This window comes from Falco punctatus (assembly GCF_963210335.1).
Source record: "Falco punctatus genome assembly, chromosome: 8".
NCBI lineage: Eukaryota > Metazoa > Chordata > Aves > Falconiformes > Falconidae > Falco > Falco punctatus.
The window spans coordinates 48,978,135-48,992,843 of record NC_137588.1 but is presented as its reverse complement, the minus strand read 5'-3'; the positions used below and the strand labels follow the sequence as shown (position 1 = coordinate 48,992,843).

The window sequence follows — 14,709 nt, the reverse complement described above, 5'->3', positions numbered from 1 at the left end:
TGTAGATAGTCCTTGCTTCAGGCAGAGAGAACTTAAAAGGTAGTGCACCGAGTTGTACTTTCTTTCGAGAAGAAGATCCATGTTAAGAATACAGAAACTGTCCTCTAAATCCTTTCCTGTGCATTTCATTTCTTCTGTCAACTCTCTGGTCTATGACCTGGAGTTTATTGGACTACTTTACTATATAAAAGAAAGGTAATAAAAATTTGCAGTCAGTTCATTTAGGTTGAAGCTACCCCTTCAGTTCACCTTTCTGATAATTTTTTTTCTATCCCGGCTTGCATACAAGATGCAACTGAAAAGAGCACAGGGAGGTTCGTATGTACTTAATTGACTCTCTAGTGTTACTATATTTGATCAGTAAAGAGAAATCACAGAATTAAAGGGTTGGAGGGCTTAGAAGATTACAGATGCTCCACAGAAAAAAATTCACAGTTTTCCTACTTCAAATATAGGGGTCAAATCCTTATGTGTATTGATTGAAACAGCAGGCAGATTGCATCAGAATAAGGAAGGAAAGTTACAGTTTGATTTAAAAGGTGCCATTGCCACAGATGTTTATCTTGAATAATAATTTTTAAAAAAGCCTGTATTAAAAGCAGTTATCTTATTTGATTTATATTTGCTTTCATCTTATAGGACCGTGGGTCACTAGGAATAGCAGCATAGATAGTGGAGAAACGGAAGTTGGCCGCAGGGTCACCCAGGAAGTCCCCCCTGGAGTTTTTTGGCGGTCTCAGATCCATATCAGCCAGCCACAGTTCCTGAAGTTCAACATATCCTTAGGGAAGGATGCTCTTTTTGGTGTTTATATAAGAAGAGGACTCCCACCATCACATGCCCAGGTACTTTATCAATGTATTTGTTAGCTTTAAATATCAAAATGCAAAAGTTGAGAGCATCTGTGTTACATTCATGCTGGAGCTTACGGAGCTGAAGTTTAGGGATTCCTGGAAATTACTTAATTTGTGATGTTTGACTGAACACACTGATATTAAATTTCTAGGTTATTACATATCTCAACAGTACATTGATAAAAGAAGTAATTGATGATGTTCTTGCCATTCAGGTTTTTAAGATAACTTGCAGCCTGGCATTCAAGGTTTTAAATTTCTGACAAAATCTTGGCACCCATTGTGATAAACCTATCCAATTATACACCAGTCAAAAATGATGAGTGGTGTTGGTCAAACTCACACTGTCAAAGCACTGTATGCAGCTGGATGTGTTAACGTATAATTTTCTATTGTCATAAAAAGTTTTAATCTCCACAGGCTGTTGGAATGGCATTGTTGGGGTATGCAGCAGACTTTGGCATCACTGCTACCCAGCCACATTAGAGAACACAATGCAATGGCCATGTGTTTGAGAGCTTTACATTTACTGGTTTTCCCCCAAGGATGGTATTTAGATATAATATCTGACTCAAACATGAGGCAAGTCTTGCAGGTGGGAAGCTTCAAAGATGAAAACACTACATTTTTACATCAACCCTGTAGTATGGAGCTAAGGGCTGTAGGTAAATATAGTTTTAAAGTTAGTGAGACAAAACTCAAGTATCTACTTCTGTGTTAGGTGTTTTAAATTCTTTGCTGTGAGAAGATACAGCTAAATTTTCTGTTACAGAGAGAAATTTTGTTATTATATTGAAAACTCATTAATGTGAATGAAAGGATTCCCATTTACTTAGATTAGAACTGTAATGAGAACCAATATATTTCAAGTTACACATACTAAAAGGAAAGAGTCTCCATTCATTACAGTGCAAAGGAAGCAGAAATAGCAACCAGCTTTTGGAAAGGACCCCTTCCTTCATGCCTTTTCTTGCTGCTAAGTACAGGTTCATCATTCTGAAATTACCACCTAATTAAAAATGCCTGATTTAGTATATGATTTCCAAAAAGGAAATGTAGACTCCATGATCCTGTTTGGGAAGGCCTCATTCAACATTTCTAGATGCCTTGCCCTGATTTACAAAGAACTGTTACTACTATTTTTTCATTTGTCAAAGCAAACTGCAATTACAGAAATGGTTAAAATGCATGATGTAAGCTAAAAGCCCAGAGGCTTTTACATAATTGCATTGCTACATATTGCCATATAGAGAAAGGTGTTCATACTGCCTGCAAGGAGATAACAACCCTAAGTGAACTGTGTCCCTGCGCATGCACCAACTCATGGTACAAACAGTGAACCAACTAATTTTCTGGGGAAAGCTACACCGTACATCAACTGAATTTTGAGTCTGCTTCCCAATGTGAGGCAAATTTATGGAACTATTCTGCATTGCCTCTTGGTCCTTGGTGTTTATTCTTGCCTTTAGTCTGAACCGAGAACCAAAATCTTTAAACAGAGTTGGGAGGAAAGAAGAGGTTTACATGGGTTAATGGTCTCTCCTTCTAAGAATTTGTGATCAAGGAGCTTTGACTATCCAAACTCTATCAACTTATTGTAGTATGCTGTTTTAAAATATTCTGTGAGTTATTGAATAGATATATCTGACTGATAAGAAATAAGATCAGCAGTCCCCAAGACAAGGAGGGGAGGGCAAGTAGTCAGTTTTCCATATAGCTAGAGGTCAGCACCTGAAGTTCTGTACAGACTAGATAAACTGGGGAAATCGTAGAGGGCTCTTGACTAATTTTCAGCCATTTCCAGATATCTCTGCAACACAGAAGATATCCACAGAGAATATGTTTCAGGGTGGGAGGCTTTCTTAATAATGTTTTGATTTTGGCTGTAACACTTCAGTATGTTGTCTTGAGGGTGAAATTATGTCTATAGATCTTTAACTGTTGCAGTGATGTAATGGCATAATTCATTGACCACGTCTCATATAAGTCAGAATTTTGGCGCTCACTTCCCTTATCATCCCACCATGAAAAAAACCCCACAAATTAGTTGAGGAAAGCAAACAAAAGTATAAATCATGAAGTGAAAATGATTTAGGGCAACCAAAGCTCCTACACAATCATCAAGGTTTTCTCTAAATGCAAGTTAATTATAATTGTCAGAGTAAGACATGATGGTGGTAGGCCTGTACCTTTTACAAGAAATCCAGTTGGATGTAACTGGTAATAAAAAATATTTTTTTTTTAATTCAAACTGAACTCTAATTTCTATGGCACTGCGATCAAATGTATTTGTTCTAGGTTTTATTATGATGATCTCATCTGAGAAGGCTATGATCAGGCAAAATTTCTTTTCTTTCTTGCACTCTATCTTCTGTTGATAAGATATAAGTTTTGTGACCTTTCTGTTAAATTAAATAATGAGAAATATCAACTGTGTTTCCTCCTGAGCTGGGTTCCTCCCCAGAGAACCTGTTTTCTAGTCTTTAAAGGAATCTATGCCAACCCACTTCTGTAACTGAAGTTAATGAAATCCACCAGTATATTCTGCAGAATTCTTTTTCCATATCCATGCAGGGTCCTGGTGCTTGTCAACAGGGTGGTACAGCAGATGATCGCTTGGCATTTTTGCCCAGCAATCAAAATTCAGCCAAGCTGCTACCAAGAGAAATAATTTTAGAAAAAGAAAGGCAAGCTGTTACAGACCTCAGTTAGTGAAAAGAAGCCTTGTTCTGACAAAAAGGAGCACAATGGTTTTGTAGTAATGAAAATAGTCTGAAGTTGACACCAGACAATATTTTAAAATTGAAATTTAAAATCCTTGTTTCTGCAGGTTAGGGACATGAGCTGTAAAGCAGTGAACAACTCCACTTGACAGTTCATCACTGATCAGTGCTGATATGTCAAGCCAAGTAAAATCCTTTGTGGGAGCAAGTCAATAATCAGCAAATTAGGTACATGATTAACCTGAGACAACAAGATGCAGTTCCTGTCTGAGAGCCCTGCTGAGATTTAACCTTCTCACTATTACTGTTTAGCAAATATTCCAAATGCTTGGTTTAGTCAGTCAAACTGATGTAGCTGTAATCTTGTCTAGAAGCAGCCTTGTGTGCCTTGTGCATGGGGAACGGAGCTCTAGAGGAGAGGTAAAAACGCAGTTTTGAGTGGCAAGCAGACTACAAACAGGAATGTGTTGCTTTCAAGCAAAATTCTTCCAGCCTCTGTAGTACTACATAGAAATAACGAAATGCACATTGTAGGCTTGAATGATCAATAGAAAATTAGTAGAAGATAGTCGTATTAATAAAATTGATAATGTATAGAAAATGAACTGTAAATGTCAAATAATGCATGAAGTGACTTTACAGAGATTACAGCAATTATGATGTTACTACATGTTGGTAGAACATTCCAAATGACGCATGAAATAAGGTAACCTTATAGAAACATCACTGTGATGTGTGGAGAAGGCTGTACATGGAGTTGTAGTGTTTTCATTTCCAGCAGGGTTTTATACTTACAGATTTTTCATGTCAAAATGAAAACTGTTTATTAATGTCATTTAGAACAGTAAATGGCTTTATTTGAAACAACTTGAATAGCTGGGAAGCTTTGGTGTTACCTTGGTTTTAGGCAGTGCTCAAACACATTTAGGTGCTCTGACCACCTTAAAGTTACCTGATGGCAACTGTGCTGCATTGTACTGGTTGGGTTGTGTCACATTCAGATGCTGAAACAAAGCTGTTGGCTGTCACTGTGTGTATCAGATGTTTCATGGATGTCTTTTAATGAATAATTACCAACTTGATTTTATGAAGAACTAATTTTAAAGAACTTTGCAAACAAGTTTCCCTGACATATGTTTCTTGGCTGCTTAAGTCTTACAGGCTTTGGCATAAAGATGAATGCTAGCCACAATGCCAAATGTGGGTTTTCCTCCTGCCCCCTTCCATTTGAATATGTATCCATTATTAAGACAAGAGCTGTAAGAAATCTTTCTTTTCAATTCCTAATTTCAAACACTGTTAGGGATTTTGTGGAGGCATGCAAATAGTTTCAAATCCAAGAAAGAAACAAAGATCATGCAGGCTCTCTGCGTTCTCAGCCTTGACCCTGCGAGCTCTCCTTGCTTCACCGTGCTTTCACAACCAGTTCGCTTCCCGCATGCACCACGCTCAGTCGCTCTGTGCTACATGGATGGCATTGTACAATGGAGTCACTACTGTATAGCTAAAGTTCCAAAACTGTTTTGCTGACTCTCCATGGTTGCTGGAAAAACAGTCCTTATTAGCCTATGAATAAAATGCATCAGAGGATAGAAAGCACTGAATGGAGAAATTATAAAAACAAATTGCCCAGAAATAACTTAGTATGAGATTTAGGTTTTTAAATAAAAGTATGCAGTAGGGTTTTGGTATGCTGTGTAGTAAAAATAAACAAACTCACTGAAAAAGTGATTTTTGTAGTTTGTTTAGAGAAGCAGGCTGGCAAATCACTTGCTTATATGGAGCTTTAATCATAGTAAGTACTCCCCCCTGCAAAATTGAACTCTGAAGATGTAGTCATTTGGGATTTCTGGTGCATTTTGCTTCTGAGCAGTTTTTGCCATTTTTGTGTGACTTTTGGTATGAAGCCACAGAATGTAAAGGATCATAAGCAAAAGAGTCAGTGAAACTGCCAAATTACTTCAGATTTACTTTGGTTTGACAGATGCATCCCCTAATTCATGTGATTTAGTTGTCTTTTCCTTAGCAGTTGTGTGTGTAAAAATTCCACAGTTGCTTCTTAGTGATCATGAAAGTGCTTTCATCCTTTTCCTAGATGGGTCTTCTAACCTATGTGTATCTGTCAATAAGAAGCTTTAAAGCAAGAGTGATACCTTCAGCACAACTTTATACATAAAATAATTAATCATCCAAATGCGGTAAATCAGAAAATCAACAGGGCCACAAGAAGCAAAATGATGATTCAGCCAATCATGTGAAGAAATCTCTGGTTACAAATTCACAGTGATGTCTTGGTGACCCTTCAGGCAGGGTTTTTAGATTTTGGGGTATATGTACATAGTACTTGCTGTCACATGAAGATCTGTACACCCAGGGAACCACCACCAGCAGGTACATTATCTTCTTTTTTCAAAGATATTGAATTCAAAGAGGGATAAAAATGTATTGTTATATTCTGTATCAGTTTGCACCAGTACTTCACTATTCATAAAGTTAATCAGGTTTAGTCATTTTCTTTTGCCTGAGCGGGAAATACTTCTTCATAGTTTGATTAAAGAGGGGCAATACCGGTCTTAACTTTACCAAAGTTAAAATTGTAGACTTATGGGGAGTCATGCCAAGGGACCTGTTCTCACTAGGTCACAGCCCGTCATTGTGAAAAAAGATTCTGCAGCTAAAACTACTTCAAGCAGTTTCAGCCTGAATACTCTTCCCCTTCGATCTTGCCAACTGCTGAGCCTTCTCTACTATATGAGGTAGAATCAGCATCAAACAGAGGGGAGGCAGAGGAACCTGCCAGCACAAGCAGAGACGAACAGCATGTTGCCAGTGAGAAATGTCAGCTTTTATTGCTACTTCCTTAGTTGACCCTTTGTGAACGATTGTTCTGAAGAGCAAGATTTCTTTTCCCAAGATGTTGCCCAAGTAATAACATTTCCCAAGGAGGTGATGAGTCTGTCCTTAACCTCTGACTGTTAGACGATAGGTTTTACCAGTATTTCCAAATGTCATTGATTTAAAAGATAGATATATGTGTGTTTGGCACCTCTGATGCTCTGAAAGTTACTGGCATGCCAGAATTCTCCAAATCTCTGTCATGCATTGGCTTAAATGTACTAATTTACCTGATTTACCTTCTCTGCAAAAATCCTGTGTGAAAAAAAAGATCAAGCGGGTGGCAATCTGATACTAAGTTTGGTGAAACTTTTTTATTCCACTTCTACTCTTCTGCACAATTAAAGGCATAGGAAAGTGGATAATGCACTTACGGTGACAGTAACTTCCAACATTAGTAGACCTGGGCTCAGATTCCTACCCTGCCCTGGATTTCCTTTGTGGCTGCATATTGGTGTCAGTTCCCTGAGTTTAACAGGAAGGTAATAGTACTTCCATACTTTTCCCTTTGTTGTAAGGCAAAGTGTATCAAGAAGTCTATATTGCTCATATATAACTGTTACAAAATTTCAAATAGAAAGGCAAGCTTTTATACGCCAGTTTTAGATAGTTGTGTAGCACGGCACTAAAGTGTTAAATCAGTTCCTCTCTCTGTCTTTTCAACTAGAAGGGAGAATCTTCATTATTTTGTCGCATATTTGGTATTATTTCCTAAAACTCGCTGTTGATGAGTGGAATACAGTATACAAGACAGCCCTCTGTGGATGTTAAGTCTGTCTGGGATGCAAGATTACAGTTTTCTATTTAAACTGAAAGCAAGTGAAGGTGTATGTTTTCTCATAGCTGTCTCAAGCACAGGCTGTATGTGCTAGAGATAACGTAGGAAAATGCAATGAAACTACTAGCAAGCAAGCACATACTATTACTGTGTATTATTGAACACATACATCTTTCTTTAGACATGTCTATCTATCTCTATCTACTCCTACATAGATAAATGTGTCTAAAAGAAGATGTGTTTTCATAGGGGACTTGTTATACAACTATCAAATGATTAGATATATTGTTTTTGTTGTTTCTTAAGGGCTTCCCTTAGATAGGGACTATGAGAGCTAGTAAGTTGAGCATAGCATCAGCTTGAAACCTCCAGAATCACAGACATTAAAAGGCAGAAAAAAGCCTATTAAGACAGCTAGTCTGGCTGCTTTGTTATGCAGAGTTATTCCCTGTTGTAGATTAACCAATATTTCTTCCAGTCCTGTTTAATTGTGTGATCCAGTGGCATCTCCACTGGGAGGCTATTTACTGAGCTTAATAGATGGGAAGCTTATCTGACATTCATCTTAAATTTCTTTCCTTCTTTTTTTAGTTTCATGCCATTAATGGGGCCATCCCTCTTACACTCTAAATAATCACTTGCTCTGTTTGATCCCTTTTCCAAAGATTAATGTAATGTTCTACCTTACTTGGAAACCATCCAACCAGAAATTCTCAGTTTTCCTTAATATAAGTTCAATTCCTTCTTGATTTGTGTTATTCCTTTCCATGCTCCCTCTGGTTTTTGTATCCTACTTCCCCCTGATTCTCCCACATACAAACTCAGGTAAGCAACTCTTACTCTGTAATGTAAAACTTGTACAGGGTATTTTTATCAGGTGCTGAGTTACCTAACATTAGGCAAACACATTTCCCGTTTGCGCTGTTTATGTTTGTTTTTATGTTCTAGAGGCTTCCATTCAATTATACGCCTGAGACTTCTGTTCCTCTTGCAGCTAGAATGTATTGTTGGCGATTGCTTAGAAGAGGGGGTGTGTCTCATAGGTTGAAGGTTTCCAGCTTTGAAAGCCGTGTAGGAACCTAAAATTTGATGGGTCAAGTCACTGATTTCAACTTCTTTCTCAGAACCCAGCCTGCCAAGAAATACCATGCGTACATTTTTGATCCCCTATGCAGAGCAAAGATGCATAATTCTGTGTCACTGTTTGAGAAGGGATAAGACTGATAGAAGATCTGTATGTTCCATGGTCAGCTAGTAAATGTTAGTTTCACATTGACATATCTTCCAGGAATATCATTTTATGACAAGGTAGAAGAGAAAATATAGTGTCAGATTTTGAGCTGAAATACCATTCTGTATTCAGGTCTGTTTGTTTGGGGCTTTGTTTGTTTGTGTTCTTTTTTTTTTCCTTTTCTTTTCTTTTTTTTTTTCTTCCCTTTTTTTTTTCCACCCTGCAGTATGATTTCATGGAACGCTTGGATGGGAAAGAGAAATGGAGTGTGGTGGAATCCCCACGGGAACGTCGAAGTATTCAGACCCTTGTTCAGAATGAGGCTGTGTTTGTTCAGTACTTGGATGTGGGTTTGTGGCACCTGGCATTTTACAATGACGGCAAGGACAAAGAAGTGGTCTCTTTCAGTACAGTTATTTTGGGTAGGTATCTCGTTAAGCTGTGCATTTTTCCTCCTTGTTTATACCTTCGCTTACTTAAAGTCATAATACTTTCTTACAGCCTTCAGTATTCAGCCTCTTTGTCCTTGTGGTGTTGTGCATTTTTTTTCTCCGTGATACTCTGTCAAAAAATCTGTAACGGGGTGCTGATTTTCATTTCTCATTGCTCTTTCTAAGATTTTGGCATTCTCATAGATCTTGAGTTTAGTTCTGGAGAACGGGATTCAGATGAGTTCAGTCTGGGTGGAAGCATTCCCCAGTTAATGTTCCTCTCCTTTATGTTTTGTCGGTTTTATACTTATTTGCTTCCCTGGAGAATCTTCTTTACAGCCAGGTGGTATAGTATCCAACAACAGGAGAGCTGTTTAATCTCAGTAGAAAGACAGCACAAGAAACTGACACCTGCAAATGAGGTTATTGTTTGCAGTCACCCCAGAGATTAATTGAGTCAATTAATTAGCCATATGCTGTTTTACAGCTTACTACCCGCCTAATAGTGGGTCATCTCCTCAACATGGTAGTATCAAGAGCAGAAGAACATCTAGCCTCTGATCTGAGAAACCTGCAGTTTTGTTAGAAGAATAAGGTTACATTTAGTTGAAAATCAAACTGAGTCTAAATTCTCCAACCTTTATTGGAAGATTTGATGAACTTGAAGCATTTAATGAACTTTGCTAAATATCTTGTCACAGTGGCATAAAAAAAAATCTGAGGTAGGCTATGTGGTATTCTGTCCTGACTGGTGAAGTGTTAAATGGCACTATATTGTATAAGTCTGTAGTTCCTTTTAGTTTAGGGAAATAGAAACTGCAAAAAAGTCCAAATGAGTTTTTAAGCTTGATGAAAAATAGGTGAAGATCTTTTCTGGTCTTGCCTGATTGATGATATGAAGCTTAATTTTTTCCTTTTACACTAGTATAAAATTAAGTTAGTTGGCTTAAGTCCCAAGGGTATAGGATAGGAAATACTGTGTCATTAAGTATAAATGTAATTGTTTCTGTTAACTTCAATCAAAATAAAAAAAAATATTTTTCTTCCATATGTTATATGTGGGTTTGTAAGAGTTACGAGGTGCTATGCTTATTGATATATATATATATTTGCACATAGAAGGCTTTTTCTGCTTCTCCAAAAACAAGAACGTTTGTGTTTATACCTTGTTATGCCCCTGTTGTGCTTAGAAAGCCTTCAGGTATGATAAGCTGTCCTTAAAAGAGTTGCCTGGTCTAGGCTACAGATTTCAAGAGTATCAAAGGTCTAATAGTCAGGTAGCCTACTTGATAGCACAATAATAGTAATTGGACTGAAATGTAGAGAAAAGTATAGTGTTTTATCCAGTTCAGAGGTTCTTCTGCACACACCTAGTATCAGCCGTTTCATAATCAAAGGATCTGAGATAGGTGCAAGTTTCTCTGATGTGGAAAGAAAGATGTGGAGAAAGAATAAGAGAAATGATGCTAACTCCCAGACAATATTAAATTTACCATGAATTTGAATACATAGAAAATGCTTTTGTGTGCCATGAAGCAAAATAATGAATAAATCTATAGACAAGCTTCTTCATGAGTCAAATTGATATCTTTGAGCATTACATTTCAATTTTTCCTTTCATTGTTTACATGAATCATTTCAAGAGGCCCAGCTAATGACATCTCTTTGAATATTTGCTTTTGAGTTTTTTGTGTCCTGCAACTGTGAAATTAGATTTACAGTTTTGCGTGAATCTTTTTCCTCTTTTCCATTTAATTTGACAGAAAAATATTTTGTACCGTTGCGCTACTTCCAAATCCAAAATTCATTTTCTGTGTTGTACAGCTGCTGTTTGTTTGGTGTCTGGGACTGACAGAGCCATTTAGTTCAGGGCCACAGGTCCCACAACAATAGGGAGTAATAGTGAAGAGTAGCAACATTCTGATTAGATTTTTGTTCCAGTAATTCAGTGTTGAAAATATGTTTCACTGAAATCCAACAGCTTTCAAATGAAAGCAATTTTAAGAATTAATTTCAAAATTGGGATTTTATTTCTAGGTTGTTATTATGCAAATTAGTGTATATATTATACAAATAGTAACAGATATTGTGGAAGATAAGTATTTTGGTACAGCTGAAATCATCAGGCTGGTGTGCTTACTCTTCTCAGATTATTGAAGTCATCGACACTTCAGTCAGTCACTTAAACTCTTGTGTTAAACCTTGTCCTCTGTTTTTACAAACCTCTTCTTCATCCCTTTGTGTAGCTACTTGCACCTCTTTCATTTTTGTTATTTTTTTTTTTTAGGTTAAAGAATATTTGGTAGAGCAAAAAGCTCCTCTGTCATGTTCAGCAGATATTTCTGTCTGCTCAATTAATGAGGCTTTAAATGTCTTTAGAAGGAAAAGATACACTCCTTGGGATAATCAGTTTCACATGGAAGAGTGGTTGTGCACGATCAAAGTCTTACTGCAAAAAAGGGAGACTGTTGATTTTCCTGAGGAAACATTATGTTTGCTCCATTACACGAATACAGACATAGCTGTAGGGATCTTAAGAGGCCGTCCTCTCTGCCTGTGGAACAGGGGACTTGAGCAGTATCAGAAGACTTTGAGTTCTGATGGTGCCCGCAGGTAGCCGTGCTTTAGTATTGTCGCTAGATCTCTACACTTACTCATGCTGCTGTAAAACTTGGTACCTTTCTGCTTCACCTGAACTTTGTGGGGTTAATATTATCAGGGATTGTTCTTCTGAGCCTTGAAGACAAAATAAACTGAGGAAACATTAAGCAAAGGATTTGTAGCCTAAATAGGAACCATCTAATGTGCCTGTGATGCTTGTATTTCAGATTCAGTGCAAGACTGCCCACGTCATTGTCATGGGAATGGCGAGTGTGTATCAGGTGTCTGCCACTGTTTTCCAGGATTTCATGGAGCAGATTGTGCTAAAGGTATCATTTTCCCTATGTTTACAAATAACCACAGTGTGTGTTTGTGGTGTATGGATCTACAGTGCCTGCTAGTTAGCATGGGTCCAACCTGGATTCAAATAGATCAATATGGAGTTTTTTCTTAGATCAGGTGGAAGTATTATTATGTTGCTGATGAGCTTCCATAACTACAACTTTTTTATTGTCCAAAGTAGTATGCAGAAATGGCAGAAAATATTTATTTTCTCTAGAAGTGGATGAATTATCAATGCTTTCTGATAATCATTAACTGGTCTGCAACAGAATACTGTTTATCTCATCGATAGCATGTAATGTATATTCTGGCTTGACTGAGCCTTATTCCTAGTACATAGCATCTTTCTTGCATATACAATTGCTCTTTGACCAAAGGAAGTTCACCTTTCTTAGGAAACTAAGTAGGACTTGATAAAGTCTTAAAATAAAACTTTCCTTCAATGTCAATTGTAAATTTTAACAACCAAAACTGGAAGATGCATGATTATCAAGGATTAAGCAGATATCTAAAAGACAGCTTTGGATTGGCAGTATGTGTTTACTAAGTTTTTCTGAGAGTTTGGGATTGCTGTCACAGGGGAAAGGTTCATAAAGGAGGAGCTTTTTAGTTTATACAGCGAGTAGCACATATGTTGTCTAAGGTCAGTGACTTGGTTTTATTCCCTGCTGTTCCTGAGCACAGTCATAACGTTTCAGTTTGCTTCCTTCTCAGTTTGTTTGATTTAGGCACACTATCAATGTCATATGCTTAAAATTGTTTTCCATAGGGATAGGGTTATTAGTGTTCAAAGGGGGAAAGCCTGGTGTTTGAAACCTTTTTGAAATGCCTTGAAGGGCCTTAGAAATGTGCTCATTTCTTCTTTGACTCCTGATCCAGTCCCGAGGACAGTTTGTTATGCCCCCCCTCTTTCACTGGTGTAACAGGGTGGCATCCAGCATACCTCCATGTGCCTATGAAGTGCTCCGTGTACTGGAGTGAGTAATTCCCATTCTGTGTCTCCTTAAGGTGCCCCAGTAGCAACAAAAAGCCAACCCCAAGCAAACAAACAAAAATGCCAAAACAAACAAACAAAAAAAAATAAAACCCCAAAAAAACCAAAACCGAGCCCCCAACGGTCTTGGAAAGCTACTGATGTTATTTCAGTGCTAGCTACTCATTTTAAAGACTGCTTCAAATACAGCATGCATGTTGTTTCATTACCTGAGAAATTAAGACACTTGGCAAATATATAGAGGAGATATCTGTATATTACAAAGCAAATGGTGTGATATTGTGTACCATAAATGCACACTGACAGTTATATGCATTTCTGTGGTGTTAACATGTGAAAGCATGCATGCAGTGACTATGTGCTTCACTGCCACCCTTCACACATACATGGCCATTAAATCAATTCATTTACATTTTGAGTTGTGGAGCAATCCTGCATTGTGTACTGAACCTCTGTGTGACACTGTATCCTATGTTAATGCTAGAAAATACTTCGTTCAGGCTATGTCAGATAAATAGCTTTTTTTATAGGGTACTTGTCAAACTGTATCTGTCAGGCTTCTCCTACTGCTCAGTACATTCCCTCCGCTTCCTGCCTTGTCCTTTCTGTGTTGTCTCTTTCCCCTCAAAAGCAGAAATGGTTTCTTGGAAGCTTCTTTCAACTCTTTTACTGTTTTCTTGTCAGATGTCATGGTATTTCTAAAGAACAAAGAAGCTTGAAAAACTCCATAAAATGACAAAACGGGTGTATTGACAGAATTCTTGTGTTTCTTTGCAAGCACATAGCTGCACATCTTTATAATATCAGACATAGCCAGAAGTGCACGGCTCAGTTAAGGTGTAAGGGCTGTATGCCTCACCCATTTCACAGGTACTGTCATGCCTGTTCTCATGACCACAGATTCTTCTGCTTACTTGAATGCTGATTATATGTGAGAGCAGTTTCAGAAGACAGAAATCAATATCGGGATTGTGTGCATGGTAAAAGAAAGTAAAATGAGATAGAGAATTAAAGCTTTTCCAGCGTATTATATGTATAGACACACGTTTAATACACATTTACGGTAATGTTAAATTTATATTTAAGTTGTCACAAGTGTGGAAGGATAATGATTTTCTTTCCATCTGATTTTTTTATTATTTCCCTAGCAACACATCTTTCAGTGTCTCAGTTCTCCACTGTAAAATAATTCAAGGCAAGACTCAAGTAGAGAAATGTGGAGAAAATGTGAACAGGCTCTTCAGATGACTTTTAGAATTTGATTCATGCAATAACACAGCAGTCTAAGAGCATCAAATTTGTTGAAACCCAAATTTGATTCATATGTAGCATGGTCCTGTATACCAGTGATGACCCTGTTAAAAGGCTGATCTTAAGGGCATCAGAGGCAACAAATCTTTAGAGGAGTCATCTGCAAACTATTTGCAGGCAGTGCTCAGGTATCCCCTCTGTTTACTCCATTCATGTAGTTCTAAAAGATAAAAATTAAGGAGATCTATGAGAGACAGCACAGGTTTGGCTTCAGATCCATTAGCTCCAGAAAAATACCATGAAGATTATTACAAAGAGATAAACTTTTGGCCCAACCCACAGGCTGAAATACAATTTCGTACCCTGAAGTGGAGAAAATTTCACCCTCCCAAACACTGTTACCAAATACTGGGGGGGGGTGTATTTCTCACTCTTAATCTGTGGAAATAGCTTATTCTCAGGTAGTTAGTATCAACAGATTTACTCCATCCTTGCTCAGGCAAGATTCCCTTTGAAATCATTTGCAGTTTAGCGTAATTCAGAATTCCATCTAACACACAAAAAATGTAATGGTACATTTAATCTCATGTGGATAAAACATGGCATATA

At 37.6% G+C, this 14,709-nt stretch overlaps 1 protein-coding gene across 20 annotated transcripts in view; it reads left to right on the top strand.

Moving 5' to 3' along the window:
- TENM2 (teneurin transmembrane protein 2) overlaps positions 1-14,709 on the top strand; it is a 1,028,597-nt gene that overhangs the window by 898,096 nt on the left and 115,792 nt on the right. For all 20 annotated transcript variants that reach the window (XM_080399947.1, XM_080399949.1, XM_080399942.1 and 17 more), the window contains 3 exons: positions 640-845; positions 8,708-8,903; positions 11,741-11,842. In XM_080399947.1, the coding sequence (XP_080256073.1) occupies positions 640-845; positions 8,708-8,903; positions 11,741-11,842 (504 nt within the window). The remainder of the gene's footprint in view (positions 1-639; positions 846-8,707; positions 8,904-11,740; positions 11,843-14,709) is intronic.